The 18,074-nt window shown below is 39.4% G+C and overlaps 2 protein-coding genes across 2 annotated transcripts in view; both read right to left on the minus strand.

The window, feature by feature from the left end:
• The window catches only part of LOC133553184 (zinc finger protein OZF-like), an 839,429-nt gene that overhangs the window by 744,870 nt on the left and 76,485 nt on the right, over nucleotides 1-18,074 (minus strand). The gene's annotated exons all lie outside the window — the stretch shown is intronic.
• LOC133550216 (zinc finger protein OZF-like) lies at nucleotides 7,277-17,310 on the minus strand. The gene is made up of 2 exons (XM_061896406.1): nucleotides 16,924-17,310; nucleotides 7,277-9,587 (listed from the first exon to the last, which is right to left on the minus strand). Exons 1-2 carry the CDS (start codon nucleotides 17,012-17,014, stop codon nucleotides 8,182-8,184), a joined length of 1,497 nt encoding a protein of 498 aa, XP_061752390.1. The 5' UTR covers nucleotides 17,015-17,310; the 3' UTR covers nucleotides 7,277-8,181.

The raw sequence follows: 18,074 nt of genomic DNA on the forward strand, positions 1-18,074 counted from the left end.
GTGTGGTATAGCGATGCCGGATATGTTCTTCCAGGGATGCGTCGGACAAGAACACACCGTGATGTAAGATATAAAGAATTTGAAAATTTATAAAAAGGCTAGGAACAAAAATACTGGTGCTAGACAGAAAAGGCAAACACAAAGTGCTAGCATGGATGCTAGGAAAACAAACGGAAACACAAACACTTGGCACGAAGGCACAAAAAGGGAAAACAACACAATTAGCATGAGAGCTAGCAATCAACAAAAACGCAGCACGAGAGCTAGCGAGTAATAACAAGGAGAGCGAGTGGTCAACTGTTGCATGTGAGCAAATTAGAATCCGAGACATCCATCCATCCATCCATTTTCTACCGCTTGTTCCCTTTTTTGGGGTCGCGGGGGGCGCTGGCGCCTATCTCGGCTACAATCGGGTGGAAGGCGGGGTACACCCTGGACAAGTCGCCACCTCATCGCAGAGAATCCGAGACAGAAGAATGAAAAGGGGCAGGCTTATAAAAGGCAGTGATCAGTAGAAACAGGTGTGCAGGAACCGGGAGTAACAGGTGGAAATAATATGCAACCATGGTGACAGAGCTAAACAGGAAATAAGGAGGTGAAACTACAAAATGTGATAGAACAAGGAACAAAGCAACAATATGTGATGATCCGACCATCGGATCACAACATCATTGACATTATCGTTAGACATTTATAAAATAAAAATAAAAAACAATAGTGTCACAGTGGCTTACACTTGCATCGCATCTCATAAGCTTGACAACACACTGTGTCCAATGTTTTCACAAAGATAAAATAAGTCATATTTTTGGTTCTTTTAATAGTTAAAGGGGAACATTATCAGCAGACCTATGTAAGCGTCAATATATACCTTGATGGTGCAGAAAAAAGACCATCTATTTTTTTAACCGATTTCCGAACTCTAAATGGGTGAAATTTGGCGAATTAAACGCCTTTCTGTTTATCGCGCTGGAGGCGATGACGTCAGAATGTGACGTCGCCGAGGTAACACACCCACCATTTTCATTTTCAACACATTACAAACACCGGGTCTCAGCTCTGTTATTTTCCGTTTTTTTGACTATTTTTTGGAACCTTGGAGACATCATGCCTCGACGGTGTGTTGTCGGAGGGTGTAACAACACTAACAGGGAGGGATTCAAGTTGCACCACTGGCCCCAAGATGCCAAAGTGTCTGCCGCCAGACCCCCATTGAATGTGCCAGAGTGTCTCCACATTTGACCGGCGATGCTAAGGCAGACATGGCACAGAGATGTATGGATAACCTGCAGATGCATTTGCAACGATAGTCAACGAAATCACAAAGGTGAGTTTTGTTGATGTTGACTGCCAGCTAATCGATGCTAACATGCTACGCTAATCGATGCTAACATGCTATTTACCGGCGGTGCTAAAGCAGACATGGCACAGAGATGTATGGATAACCTGCAGATGCATTTGCAACGATAGTCAACGAAATCACAAAGGTGAGTTTTGTTGTTTTTCTACTGCCAGCTAACCGATGCTAACATGCTACGCTAATCGATGCTAACATGCTATTTACCGGCGGTGCTAAAGCAGACATGGCACAGAGATGTATGGATAACCTACAGATGCATTTGCAACTATATTACGTTTCCTTCCACCCACATTTAATGCGAAAAAAACACTTACCAATCGACGGATTTAAGTTGCTCCAGTGTCACAAGATGCAAAAGTCCTGATCGTTTGGTCCGCACATTTTACCGGCGATGCTAACGCAGCTATTCGGCCATGCTATGGCTATGAATAGCGTCAATAGCTATTCGCTCAATAGCTTCAGTTTCTTCTTCAATATTTTCATACTCCAACCATCTGTTTCAATACATGCGTAATCTGTTGAATCGCTTAAATTGCTGAAATCCGAGTTTGAATCCGAGCTAATGTCACTATATCTTGCTGTGGTATTCCCATTGTTTGTTTACATTGGCAGCACTGTGTGACGTCACAGGGAAATGGATAGTGGTTTCGAAGATAGCGAAAATAAGGCACTTTAAAGCTTTATTTAGGGATATTCCGAGACCGGTAAAATTTAGAAAAAAACTTCAAAAAATACAACAAGCCACTGGGAACTGATTTTTATTGTTTTTAACCCTTTTGAAATTGTGATAATGTTCCCTTTTAAAACAAATTTACATTATTGCAATTAGTTGATAAAACATTGTCCTTTACAATTATAAAAGCTTTTTACAAAAATCTCCTACTCTGCTAGCATGTCAGCAGACTGGGGTTGATCCTGCTGAAATCCTATGTATTGAATGAATACAGAATCCTTTTAAATCGGGGGAAAAAAATCGTTTTTGAATAGATAATCGTGTTGAATTGGAAAAAAATCCATTTTGAATCGAATCGTGACCCCAAGAATCGATATTGAATCGAATCATGGGACACCCAAAGATTTGCAGCCCTAATATATATATATATATATATATATATATATATATATATATATATATATATATATATATATATGTATATATATATATATATATATATATATAATGTCATGTAAACCAAATATTTGTTTTTGTTTTATTCTGAAAAAAATAATTAACGTCATAGCTCGGTTGGTAGAGTGGCCGTGCCAGCAACTTGAGGGTTGCAGGTTCGATTCCCGCTTTTGCCATCCTAGTCACTGCCATTGTGTCCTTGAGCAAGACAATTTGACCACCTGCTCCCAGTGCCACCCACACTGGTTTAAATGTAACTTAGATATTGGGTTTCACTATGTAAAGCGCTTTGAGTCACTAGAGAAAAGCGCTATATAAATATAATTCACACTTCACAAATAAAAATCAACTCGATTATATTGACAAAGGGTTTGTGTGTGTGTGTGTGTGTGTGTATATATATGTATATATATATATATATATATATATATATACATATATATATATATATATTCATTCAAATGTTATTATCATGTTATTTAGAATGTTGGACTTTTACATGCTCTTTTTGTATATTGAGTTGATTTTTAGGGATATTTGGTTTACATGACATTAATCTGGATGTGTGGATATGGAAATGTCTTAGTAGACATAAAAGTTGAACAACATGACAAGAAAAATACTTGGTAGACAAATATTTGTTCTTTAAAATCAAAAAGTGTATTATTATGAATATTAAACAGTACAACGGAAAGTTCCGTCCAGAACAATTGGAAGATATGACATTAAAAAAAAAAAAATGTTTCCTTTTTCAAGATGCATCCTGTGTGAATTTGGGTAGGGGTGGGTTACAAAAGTAGAACTTGTGAGTAATTTTGATGAGTAGTTATCGACCTTATTCTATTTTTAAAAAATCTAAATCTTTTTAAAGTAAATATGAGGGAAAGAGTTTCTGCAGAACACAACAGTTTTTGCTGGGCAAGTTCTACTGTGTATCTAATGTTCTAATGTTTTTGTCATCACATTCATGATCCAAGAACTTTCTTCCACCTATCATTTGGATTGGAAAAACTTCCTCCAATCGCCACCACAAGTCTTTTGTCTTCCCGGATCTGCCTGATGGAATGCACCAAAGTCAGCCCCTTGCGGGTCCATGCTCTTCCTCTTCTACTACTGCTCCTGTTCATGTGCCAAGTACTGATTGGCAATTGCAGATATTTTTTGATTTGATACTCATTACACTTTATGCCATTTTTCTTACCCCATTGAAAAAACCCAAGACAAATGTATGCAATTTAAAAACTTTTAATGTCACTTTTTTCATATTAAAACACATTAGTTTATCCATAATACAACTACGCTGTAATCTAATCAAAAATAAATTTGCTTGTGTTGCTGCTGAATGTTTGTCACATCATTTGCACCTTGCTGTGTATAATGTGAGCTGCAAACAAAAACAAAAATTTTCACTATCTAAATATTTACATTATATAACTTTGCAAACCTTAATACCGCAATATTTGTATAAGTACAGAGCCCCTCCTTCTCTTATTATATTTAAAATCTAATAACATTTAAGATCTTGTTTTATCTATTAATCATTGGAATATTCCCACCTATTAAATATAAATTCTTCCTTCAAGTAAAAGAAAAAACTGCACATTATGTGAGAGAAGCACACACCTCTTTCCATTTTCTGTGTGTTCCTACTAGTCAAAAACTGCTAGCATGAGGCGGCCAACAAGGCAGGTTATAGGAAGTCATCTATTCCACCAATAACGCCTTCTAAAATAATCTAAATCCACCAACAACATTTTACATACAATTATTGTATATAATATCATGTAATAATTACAATATTTTGGTCATTTTAAGCAATTTCTGTCAGCAATTCATTTCCTTGCCGCATTGATTTCGCAGATTTAAAGGGGAACATTATCACCAGACCTTTATAAGCGTCAATATATACCTTGATGGTGCAGAAAAAAGACCATATATTTTTTTAACCGGTTTCCGAACTCTAAATGGGTGAATTTTGGTAAATTAAACGCCTTTCTGTTTATCGCTCATGTGGTGATGACGTCAGAACCTGATGTCTCCGAGGTAATACAGCCGCCATTTTCATTTTCAACACATTGTAAACATTGGGTCTCAGCTCTGTTATTTTCCGTTTTTTCGACTATTTTTTGGAACCTTGGAGACATCATGCCTCGTCGGTGTGTTGTCGGAGGGTGTAACAACACTAACAGGGAGGGATTCAAGTTGCACCACTGGCCCGAAGATGCCAAAGTGTCTGCCGCCGGACCCTCATTGAATGTGCGGGAGTGTCTCCACATTTTACCGACGATGACAGACATGGCACAGAGATGTATGGATAACCTGCAGATGCATTTGCAACAATAAAGTCAACGAAATCACAAAGGTGAGTTTTGTTGATGTGGACTTATGTGCTAATCAGACATATTTGGTCGCGGCGTGACTGCCAGCTAATCGATGCTAACATGCTACGCTAATCGATGCTAACATGCTATTTACTGGCGGTGCTAAAGCAGACATGGCACAGAGATGTATGGATAACCTGCAGATGCATTTGCAACTATATTAACTTTCCTTCCACCAACATTTAATGCGAAAAAAACACTTAGCAATCGACGGATTTAAGTTGCTCCAGTGTCAAAAGATGCGAAAGTCCTGATCGTTTGGTCCGCACATTTTACCGGCGATGCTAACGCAGCTATTCGGCCATGCTATGGCTATGAATAGCGTCAATAGCTATTCGCTCAATAGCTTCAGTTTCTTCTTCAATACTTTCATACTCCAACCATCTGTTTCAATACATGCGTAATCTGTTGAATCGCTTAAACCGCTGAAATCCGAGTCTGAATCCGAGCTAATGTCGCTATATCTTGCTGCGGTATTCCCATTGTTTGTTTACATTGGCAGCACTGTGTGACGTCACAGGGAAATAAATAGTCGCATCGCAAATAGCGAAAATCAAGCACTTTAAAGCTTTTTTTAGGGCTATTCCAGGACCGGTAAAATTTTGAAAAAAATTTCAAAAAATACAACAAGCCACTGGGAACTGATTTCTATTGTTTTTAACCCTTTTGAAATTGTGATAATGTTCCCCTTTAACATGACCTCCATCAACGAGGGTTCTGTGTTTGAACCAAAGTGGCTGCTGTGCAGCAAACAGTGGGTAAACTATCAGAGCACACATGGGGCCTAGATCGCACCGTTAAAATCAGATACGAGCAAAATAAATCAAAGTTTGCAAAAAAAAACCTATCCCTATACAAAATAAGATTTGTCGAGTGATATCAGGGATTATCTGTCGGTCATGTTCCAGACATGTCGGACTATGTGGTGCTCCGGACGCCATTCTACACGACAAAACAGATGAAAACTTGGAAAAGCACCGAGGTCTGCAACTTTTTTGTGGTCAAGGACATTGGTGTCAAGACTCTCCGGGGTAAATATGCAGTTTTTGCTCAGGGAGGTTTGCATTTCATTAATTTTACTTTTGTGTCTTGCGAGGACGCACCCTTGTAAATAAACTGAAAGTAGCACTCGATGGCATTAACTCAAAGTTTTTCTATTTTCTCATTATGTTAACCTCTCATTGGGAGAATACACCTGGCGGGTTGCGAAAGAAGACCTTGTGAAAGAGGTTTTTGGCCATAATACCTTGTTAATGCTACGAGTAACCGTGGTTTTAAAGGGGAACATTATCACCAAACCTATGTAAGCGTCAATATATACCTTGATGTTGCAGAAAAAAGACCATATATTTTTTTTACCGATTTCCGAACTCTAAATGGGTGAATTTTGGCGAATTAAACGCCTTTCTGTTTATCGGTCTTTTAGCGATGACGTCAGAACGTGACGTCACCGAGGTAACACACCCGCCATTTTCAGTTTCACATTACAAACACCGGGTCTCAGCTCTGTTATTTTCCGTTCTTTCGACTATTTTTTGGAACCTTGGAGACATCATGCCTCGTCGGTGTGTTGTCGGAGGGTGTAACAACACTAACAGGGAGGGATTCAAGTTGCACCACTGGCAAGAAATCTGCCGCCAGACCACCAATGAATGTACCAGAGTGTCTTCACATTTGACCGGCGATGCTAAGACAGACATGGCACAGAGATGTATGGATAACCTGCAGATGCATTTGCAACCATTAAGTCAACGAAATCACAAAGGTGAATTTTGTTGATGTTGTTGACTTATGTGCTAATCAGTCATATTTGGTCACGGCATGACTGCCAGCTAATCGATGCTAACATGCTATGCTAATCGATGCTAATATGCTACTTACGCTAGCTGTATGTACATTTGAAACTAGATACCCACATTTAATGCGAAACAAACACTTACCAATCAACGGATTTAAGTTGCTCCAGCTTCACAAGATGCGAAAGTCCTGATCGTTTGGTCCGCACATTTTACCGGCGATGCTAATTAGGCAGTCATGCTATGGACCAATGCATTAGGTACACCCACGCTATGGCCGAATAGCGTCAATAGCTATTCGCTCAATAGCTTCAATTTCTTCTTCAATTTCGTTTTCGCTATCTGCCTCCATACTCCGACCATCTGTTTCAATACATGCGTAATCTGTTGAATTGCTTAAGCCGCTGAAATCCGAGTCTGAATCCGAGCTAATGTCGCTATATCTTGCTGTGGTAACCGCCATGTTGTTTGTATTGGCAGCACTGTATGACGTCACAGGGAAATGGACAGTCGCATCGCAAATAGCGAAAATCAAGAACTTTAAAGCTTTTTTTAGGGATATTCCGAGACCGGTAAAATTTTGAAAAAAACTTCAAAAAATACAACAAGCCACTGAGAACTGATTTTTATTGTTTTTAACCCTTTTGAAATTGTGATGATGTTCCCCTTTAATGTCTTTAATAAAAATTGAACAATAGATGTCAACATTGTTTACGTGCTGCAATCCTCATTGATGATTGCTGCCCTTAGTAAGAGTTTAACTTTTTTAGGATTTGCTCACATTTGCTTTCTTTTATTTGAACATGTCAAGTTGGTTGTTTACAAACAAGTACGTTATAATAACTCCGAAACCAGTTAAAAATCAACCCAAATCATGATAATGCTTAACTGAATCATGATAATACTTAAATGGAACATACGAAACTGTACAAGTATATTAAACCAACCATTGACTGCAAACTTGCGTGTTTCTTGTTGTCGTTTTGTAAAATCTTGCCATCTTTCGCCTTTCTTTATTTCCTCTGAAGATTACTGTATCCTTTTTGCTATTTGAATAGTTCGACCAGCCTGAAACGACACAATCATAGGGCAATTTTCGACAAGAAAGGCAAAATGCCGCCTTTCCGGGTGTCACATATTTAATAATAAGCTGGGTGTAAGTTAAAGTTAAAGTACCAATGATAGTCAAACACACAAGAGGTGTGGTGTAATTATTCTCTGTATTTGACCCATCACCCTTGATCACCCCTTAGGAGGTGAGGGGAGAAGTGAGCAGTAGCGGTGGCCACGCCCAGGAATCCTTTTTGGTGATTTAACCCCCAATTCCAACCCTTGATGCTGAGTGCCAAGCAGGGAGGTAATGGCTCCCATGTTTATAATCTTTTGTATGACTCGGCCGGGGTTTGAAATCACAACCTACCGATCTCTAATCACTAATCACAATCAAGTGGACACAGCCTACAAGGCAATTAAATGTGTGTTCTCAGGAGATTGGGCGTCGTGTTCCTTTGACAACTAGATGTTTTCTCGACTGTGAGTCCTTGTGTGGCGACACAAATGTCTCCTTTGAGTATAGCTTTTGCCACAAGCTGAACAACTCAATGGTTTTTCTCCCGTGTGTTTGAATTTGTGTCTAGTCAAACACTGCTTGTTAGAAAAGCTTTTCCAACAGACCGAGCAACTAAACGGTTTCTCTCCGGTATGCGTCCTCATGTGGTCGTCCAGACTGCCTTTTTGAGAAAACCATTGACCACAAACTGAACAATAAAATGTTTTTTCTCCTGTGTGTGTTTTCATGTGTTGAGCCAAAGTGCTCCTATGAGAGAAACTTTTACAACACACTGAACACCTGCATGGTTTTTCTCCTGTGTGCGTTCTCATGTGGTCAGTCAAACCGCCCTTATAAGAAAAGCTTTTGCCGCAGACTGAACAATGAAAAGTTTTCTCTCCAGTGTGCGTTGTCATGTGTCGCATCAAAGAGCTATTTTGAGAAAAGCTTTTGCCACAAACCAAACAATTACACGGTCTTTCGCCTGTGTGCGTTCTCATGTGATTATTCAAACTGGTCTTGTGGGAAAAGTTTTTACCACAAACTGAACAATCAAATGGTCTTTCTCCTGTGTGTGTTCTTATATGTTGAGTCAAACTGGTCTTGTAGGAAAAGCTTTTACCACAAACTGAACAATGAAAAGTTTTTTCTCCCGTGTGTGTTGTCATGTGTCGCGTCAATGTGCTATTTTGGGAAAAGCTTTTACCGCAAACTGAACAATCAAATATTTTCTCGCCTGTGTGTGTTCTCATGTGATTATTCAAATTAGTCTTGTGAGAAAAGTTTTTGCCACAAACTGAACAATCAAACGGTCTTTCTCCTGTGTGCATTCTCAGGTGTTGAGTCAAACTGGTCTGGTGTGGAAAGCTTTTACCACAAACTGAACAAATAAAGGGTTTTCCCCCTATTTTTGTTCTCTCATGTTGAGTTAAACAGCCATTATAAGAAAAGCTTGTGCAACAAACTGAAGATTTTAACGTTTTTTCTCCTAAAGAGCTCAAAGTTGTTTCACATTTCTTCTTTTCAGAGCATTCAGAGTGTTTGTTGTCAGTGTGAGTCCTCATATCACCTTCACAGTCTGTATCGCTGCTCAAAGTTACTTCAACCTCGTCTTCAGCCTCACTATCTGATAGTGGAGCTAAGAGGTTGTCTACTTGTGGTTTCTCTTCATCTTCATCAGTCTTCACAGAGAGAGCAGCCAGTGGCACCTTGGGGAGATCAGCTTTCAGACACTCTCCCTCCTGAGTGATCCAGAGTTCCTCCTCTTCCTTTTTAATGTGGGGTGGTTGTGAATCTTCCTGCTTCAAAGTGGAGCTCCCCGCCTGCAGCTGAGGCGGACGTTCTTCAGGATGACCAATCAGCTGCTGGACATCTGAGGAAAACAAATAAGTTGAATGTGTTACATTACGATGCATAATCTTTGTGTTGTTCATAGGGCTGGGCGATCAAATGATAATGATCGAATAATTTCAGCTAGCTGTTAACCTACATTAACTCAGATCAAACATGGCGGAAATGTCTGTTACCAGTTAAAAATAGGGATTCAAGTACTCTGTATACTCCTGGGCCTTATTCAGACTTTATCAGCGAATTTGCAGAGTTTGTTGCTGATCTAGTGACTCGTGCAGATAATATATGTATCTTGGGTGATTTTAATATCCATATGTATCATCAATCAATCAATCAATGTTTATTTATATAGCCCCAAATCACAAATGTCTCAAAGGACTGCACAAATCATTACGACTACAACATCCTCGGAAGAACCCACAAAAGGGCAAGGAAAACTCACACCCAGTGGGCAGGGAGAATTCACATCCAGTGGGACACCAGTGACAAAGCTGACTATGACAAACCTTGGAGAGGACCTCATATATGGGCAACCCCCCCTCTCTAGGGGACCGAAAGCAATGGATGTCGAGCGGGTCTAACATGATACTGTGAAAGTTCAATCCATAGTGGCTCCAACACAGCCGCGAGAGTATACCCTGTGAGACCTTCTAGTTATAGCGCTCAAGACTATAACTGATAGTTGTGGTCTTACACAAATAATACATGAAGCCAAACATCGCAACTGTAATACGATAGATTTGGTTCTTCTCCGGGATGTCACCACTTCTAAAGTTTTGGTACTCACTTATAAAATTTGAAGTTCTGACCCATTGTCAGCGTTTTTAGAATAGCCAATCCTTTAGCAGCCGTAACATCACTGCTCTCTGGCCTACTGCCCTTGGTAATGGCATCGTTCCCCAATTAGGTGCGCTACAACGATAGCCTTACCAAACGACTTTAACCTCTTAAAGCCCAAGCTGTTTGTTTACATACTTTTTTTTTTTTTCTCTTTGCTATTTGGGCTTATTGGAGCCTAATTAGAATAAAAACTACGAATCCTCTTTTGATATGATGTACTTAGTCCATAAGTACACAAATGTGTACTTCATGTTTAGTGGCATGCTAATTGTTATTTTTACACTTTTTTCCCCCCAAATTCCATTGTATGTCATAGTATTCTGACACCACCAGATGGCAGTATAAGTGTCCAAGACCCCAATTCAGTAGTGTACACAATTTTGGAAATAAGCGCTAAAAGCTGCTGTCCACGCATGTTGCCACTAAAGCTTTAGAGGTTTGACGCTGTACACAACACCATTGATAATGAAGCACTTTTAAAGTCAAGAAGGGTCCCTAGAGACGCACCCATTGGTTTATGGAAAAAAAATCAGAGCTTTTAAACAATCATGTAGGAAGCAAGAACGCAAAAGGAATGCAAGCAAACTAGAAGTTTTGCATTCAGCATGGAGTGATAGTTTAAAAAGTTACTAACACACCATTGCTTTAGCCAAAATAAATTATAACTCAAATCGTCCCTCCATCTCAATTAAAATGATCCTAAATATTTGCTTAACACCATAGCATCGCTAACCCAACAAGGGCCTTTTCCCAGTGGCTCCGCCCACTCAGTTGATGATTTTATGCACTTCTTTATGAAAACATTGAAGGACACACACAGTTTTAATAAAATAGCATTTTGTAACATACATAACACTTAAATAAATGAGTACAAATAAAATGAAAACAGTCAGTACCCAAAAATAGCAATAGAAGTGTTTGTTTCTAACACAAACAAAACATTCTTAACCGCAACTGATGTGCCGTTTTTGTTGAGATGAGTGGAAATTCTGCAGTACATAAAATAGTCGATGACATTTGTGTGCAGTGATAAGCAGCAGCTGGGAAAATAGGGTACAATATTTTGGGAGGAAGAAGCAGAAAGTAGACACACTTATTTTGCATTGGGGTCAATGGAGGAGACACAAATGTGTATGTTGATGTACTATCTACAGCTATCCATCCATTTTTCTACCGCTTGTCCCGTTCGGGCTCGCGGGGGGTGCTGGTGCACGTGCACAAAAGCCGGGGTACACCCTGGACAAGTCGCCACCTCATCGCAGGGCCAACACAGATAGACAGACAACATTCACACTCACATTCACACACTAGGGACCATTTAGTGTTGCCAATCAACCTATCCCCAGGTGCATGTCTTTGGAGGTGGGAGGGGCCTATCCCCAGGCGCATAATGGATCCACTATGGACTAGACTCTCACACTATTATGTTAGATCCACTATGGACTGGACTTTCACACTATTATGTTAGATCCACTATGGACTGGACTCTCACTTTTATGTTAGATCCACTATGGACTGGACTCAAACTATTATGTTAGATCCACTATGGACTGGACTCTCACTTTTATGTTAGATCCACTATGGACTGGACTCAAACTATTATGTTAGATCCACTATGGACTGGACTCTCACACTATTATTTTAGATTCACTATGGACTGGACTCTCACTATTATGTTAGATCCACTATGAACTGGACTTTCACACTATTATGTTAGATCCACTATGGACTGGACTCTCACACTATTATGTTGGATTCACTATGGACTGGACTCTCACACTATTATGTTAGATCCACTATGGACTGGACTCTCACAATAGTATGTTAGATGCACTATGGACTGGACTCTCACAATATTATGTTAGATCCACTATGGACTGGACTATCACTATTATATTATATCCACTATGAATTGGACTTTCACACTATTATGTTAGATCCACTATGGACTGGACTCTCACAATATTATGTTAGACCCACTATGGATGGAATCTCACTATTATGTTAGATCCACTATGGACTGGACTCTCACTATTATGTTAGATCCACTACGGACTGGACTCTCACTATTATGTCTGATCCATTATTGACTGGACTCACACTATTATGTTAGATCCACTATGGACTGGACTCTCACACTATTATGTTAGATCCACTATGTACTGGACTCTCACTATTATGTTAGATCCACTATGGACTGGACTCTCACACTATTATGTTAGATCCACTATGGACTGGACTCTCACTTTTATGTTAGATCCACTATGGACTGGACTCAAACTATTATGTTAGATCCACTATGGACTGGACTCTCACACTATTATTTTAGATTCACTATGGACTGGACTCTCACTATTATGTTAGATCCACTATGAACTGGACTTTCACACTATTATGTTAGATCCACTATGGACTGGACTCTCACACTATTATGTTGGATTCACTATGGACTGGACTCTCACACTATTATGTTAGATCCACTATGGACTGGACTCTCACAATAGTATGTTAGATGCACTATGGACTGGACTCTCACAATATTATGTTAGATCCACTATGGACTGGACTATCACTATTATATTATATCCACTATGAATTGGACTTTCACACTATTATGTTAGATCCACTATGGACTGGACTCTCACAATATTATGTTAGACCCACTATGGATGGAATCTCACTATTATGTTAGATCCACTATGGACTGGACTCTCACTATTATGTTAGATCCACTACGGACTGGACTCTCACTATTATGTCTGATCCATTATTGACTGGACTCACACTATTATGTTAGATCCACTATGGACTGGACTCTCACACTATTATGTTAGATCCACTATGTACTGGACTCTCACTATTATGTTAGATCCACTATGGACTGGACTCTCACACTATTATGTTAGATCCACTATGGACTGGACTCTCACTATTACGTTAGATCCACTATGGACTGGACTTTCACACTATTATGTTAGATCCAGTATGGACTGGACTCTCACAATATTATGTTGGATCCAGTATGGACTGGACTCTCCCAATATTATGTTAGACCCACTATGGACTGGACTCTCACTATTATGTTAGATCCACTATGGACTGGACTCTCACACAATTATGTTAGATCCACTATGGACTGGACTCTCACTATTATGTTAGATCCACTATGGACAGGACTCTATTATGTTAGATCCACTATGGACTAGACTCTCACACTATTATGTTAGATCCACTATGGACTGGACTCTCACACTATTATGTTAGCTCCACTATGGACTGGACTCTCACTATTATGTTAGATCCACTATGGACTGGACTCTATTATGTTAGATCCACTATGGACTGGACTCTCACACTATTATGTTAGATCCACTATGGACTAGACTCTCACAATATTATGTTAGATCCACTATGGACTGGACTCTCACGATTATTTCAGATCCACTATGGACTGGACTCTCACTATTATATTAGATCCACTATGGACTGGACTCTCACTATTATGTTAGATCCACTATGGACTGGACTCTCACTATTTTGTTAGATCCACTATGGACTGGACTCTCACTTTTATGTTAGATCCACTATGGACTGGACTCTCACTATTATGTTAGATCCACTATGGACTGGACTTTCACACTATTATGTTAGATCCACTATGGACTGGACTCCCACTATTATGTTAGATCCACTATGGACTGGACTATCACACTATTATGTTGGATCCACTATGGACTGGACTCTCACTTTTATGTTAGATCCACTATGGACTGGACTCTCACACTATTATGTTAGATCCACTATGGACTGGACACTCACACTATTATGTTAGATCCACTATGGACTGGACTCCCACTATTATGTTAGATCCACTATGGACTGGACTTTCACACTATTATGTTGGATCCACTATGGACTGGACTCTCACTATTATGTTGGATCCACTATGGACTGGACTCTCACACTATTATGTTAGATCCACTATGTACTGGACTCTCACTATTATGTTAGATCCACTATGGACTGGACTCTCACACTATTATGTTAGATCCACTATGGACTGGACTCTCACTATTACGTTAGATCCACTATGGACTGGACTCTCACTATTATGTTAGATCCACTATGGACTGGACTCTCACACTATTATGTTAGATCCACTATGTACTGGACTCTCACTATTATGTTAGATCCACTATGGACTGGACTCTCACACTATTATGTTAGATCCACTATGGACTGGACTCTCACTATTACGTTAGATCCACTATGGACTGGACTTTCACACTATTATGTTAGATCCAGTATGGACTGGACTCTCACAATATTATGTTGGATCCAGTATGGACTGGACTCTCCCAATATTATGTTAGACCCACTATGGACTGGACTCTCACTATTATGTTAGATCCACTATGGACTGGACTCTCACACAATTATGTTAGATCCACTATGGACTGGACTCTCACTATTATGTTAGATCCACTATGGACAGGACTCTATTATGTTAGATCCACTATGGACTAGACTCTCACACTATTATGTTAGATCCACTATGGACTAGACTCTCACAATATTATGTTAGACCCACTATGGACTGGACTCTCACACTATTATGTTAGATCCACTATGGACTGGACTCTCACTATTATGTTAGATCCACTATGGACTGGACTCTCACACTATTATGTTAGCTCCACTATGGACTGGACTCTCACTATTATGTTAGATCCACTATGGACTGGACTCTATTATGTTAGATCCACTATGGACTGGACTCTCACACTATTATGTTAGATCCACTATGGACTAGACTCTCACAATATTATGTTAGATCCACTATGGACTGGACTCTCACGATTATTTCAGATCCACTATGGACTGGACTCTCACTATTATATTAGATCCACTATGGACCGGACTCTCACTATTATGTTAGATCCACTATGGACTGGACTCTCACTATTTTGTTAGATCCACTATGGACTGGACTCTCACTTTTATGTTAGATCCACTATGGACTGGACTCTCACACTATTATGTTAGATCCACTATGGACTGGACTTTCACACTATTATGTTAGATCCACTATGGACTGGACTCCCACTATTATGTTAGATCCACTATGGACTGGACTTTCACACTATTATGTTGGATCCACTATGGACTGGACTCTCACTATTATGTTGGATCCACTATGGACTGGACTCTCACTTTTATGTTAGATCCACTATGGACTGGACTCTCACACTATTATGTTAGATCCACTATGGACTGGACTCTCACACTATTATGTTAGATCCACTATGGACTGGACTCTCACTATTATGTTAGATCCACTATGGACTGGACACTCACACTATTATGTTAGATCCACTATGGACTGGACTCTCACTTTTATGTTAGATCCACTATGGACTGGACTCCCACTATTATGTTTGATCCATTATGGACTGGACTAACACTATTATATTAGATCCACTATGGACTGGACTCTGACACAAATATGTTAGATCCACTATGGACTGGACCCTCACTATTATGTTAGATCCACTATGGACTGGACTCTCACTATTATGTTAGATCCACTATGGACTGGACTCTCACTATTATGTTAGATCCACTATGGACTGGACTCTCACACTATTATGTTAGATCCACTATGGACTGGACTCTCACTATTATGTTAGATCCACTATGGACTGGACTCTCACTATCATGTTAGATCCACTATGGACTGGACTCTCACTTTTATGTTAGATCCACTTTGGACTGGACTCTCACTATTATGTTAGATCCACTATGGACTGGACTCTCACTATTATGTTAGATCCACTATGGATTGGACTCTCACTATTATGTTAGATCACTAGGAACTGGACTTTCACACTATTATGTTGGATCCACTATGGACTGGACTCTCTCACTTTTATGTTAGATCCACTATGGACTGGACTCTCACTATTATGTTAGATCCACTATGGACTGGACTCACACTATTATGTTAGATCCACTATGGACTGGACTCTCACACTATTATGTTAGATCCACTATGGACTGGACTCTCACTATTATGTTAGATCCACTATGGACTGGACTCTCACACTATTATGTTAGATCCACTATGGACTGGACTCTACAAGGTTTCTAAATGTCCCATTGGGTTAAGTTTTTCCTTGCCTGAACCGAAGGATGCCGTTGTGGCTTGTGCAGCCCTTTGAGACACTTGTGTTTTAGGCCTATATAAGTAAATATTGTTTAATTGATTCTCTTCACACTGCACATCTTTTACTCTTCCACAACATCTCTTCTTTCACATCATTATTTATTTTGCTCTTCCACTTTCTTCATTTGACTTTTGCATTCTTTCATCTCCTCTGATGTGAACTCCACTGCCTTCTTCAAGCTAACAATCATGGCGGCTCTTTATTTACGTTCTTCAACAAGGTCGGCTAATTTCGATTTTAAGGGCTTGAAACTCAAACAGCTTTCAAATGACAAAACGTCAAGTCACTCACCTTCATCTTCCGTCTTTATCTCCGTTGGTGATTTGCTGGAATGTTCTCTTTGACATGACGTCGCCATCTTAGCATAGCAGTAGTCGTCCATCTTCTATCACGTCTTCAATCTTCACTTCAGCTAACACTCCGTCGTCAAAACTTAAATTTCGTCCCGAGGGTTTTAGAAAAGACGACTATTTGAGAATGTATATCGCCGTCAGATCAAACATTTTAAACTTTTCGAGCCCTTCAGTCCGCCATCTTGCTCGCCACCAAAGTATTTGAGCTGCTTGCTCCGTCTGCGCATGCGCCAAAAGTCAGTCACTTCCGGTCCCGGCTCTTCTTTTTTTCGTTTCGTAATGTTTGTTCTGCCTCTAAATGCTTTCTGGCAGATATTTGACAAGTTGTCAGGGGAGACACCACGACGCACTAAGTTGGTTTTATTTGACGGCGTTTGTGGAAGTTGCAATGCATGATGGGAAATCTAATGTAAACGTACCTTACTTGGCGTGTCTTTTGCCTTCCGAAATCAATGGTTGTAAGTAAATAAGTGGTTTGAAAGTTAAAGTGACGAAACTTTGTAGCGTTTAAGTGTTTTGTGTGCATTATAAGGGATTTTTTGGGACTCGTTGAATGCGACTACTTTATGTGACTAAGTGCACGTAGTGATGTGCATTTGTCGCCACCTGGTGTTTTTTTTTGGAACTTCAGTCTGCCTGTTTTTCAAGGAATTATTTGTAACGTCTCTGCATGGTACTAGAATTATTTATGGAAATGACCAAACTATTTTATTTAGGTTTAAATATATACGTACAGATATATATATATCCGTACAAATATATATATATATATATATATATATATATATACATATGTATATATATATACACACATATATATACATATATATATATATATATATATATATATATATATATACATATATATACATATTTGTATGGGTTGTACTTGTATAGCGCTTTTCTACCTTCAAGGTACTCAAAGCGCTTTGACACTACTTCCACATTCACCCATTCACACACACATTCACACACTGATGGAGGGAGCTGCCATGCAAGGCGCCAACCAGCACCCATCAGGAGCAAGGGTGAAGTTTCTTACTCAGGACACAACAGACGTGACGAGGTTGGTACTAGGTGGGATTTGAA

The sequence above is a fragment of the Nerophis ophidion genome, linkage group LG01 (assembly GCF_033978795.1).
Source record: "Nerophis ophidion isolate RoL-2023_Sa linkage group LG01, RoL_Noph_v1.0, whole genome shotgun sequence".
NCBI lineage: Eukaryota > Metazoa > Chordata > Actinopteri > Syngnathiformes > Syngnathidae > Nerophis > Nerophis ophidion.

What these genes read in the sequence shown, in the direction of transcription:
- LOC133550216 (XM_061896406.1), bottom strand. Translation starts at nt 17,014, where the DNA reads ATGGACGACTACTGCTATGCTAAGATGGCGACGTCATGTCAAAGAGAA. An exon ending in GATAAAGACGGAAGATGAAG is followed by an intron (nt 9,588 to 16,923) that starts GTGAGTGACTTG and finishes TGTTTTCCTCAG; the next exon opens with ATGTCCAGCAGCTGATTGGT.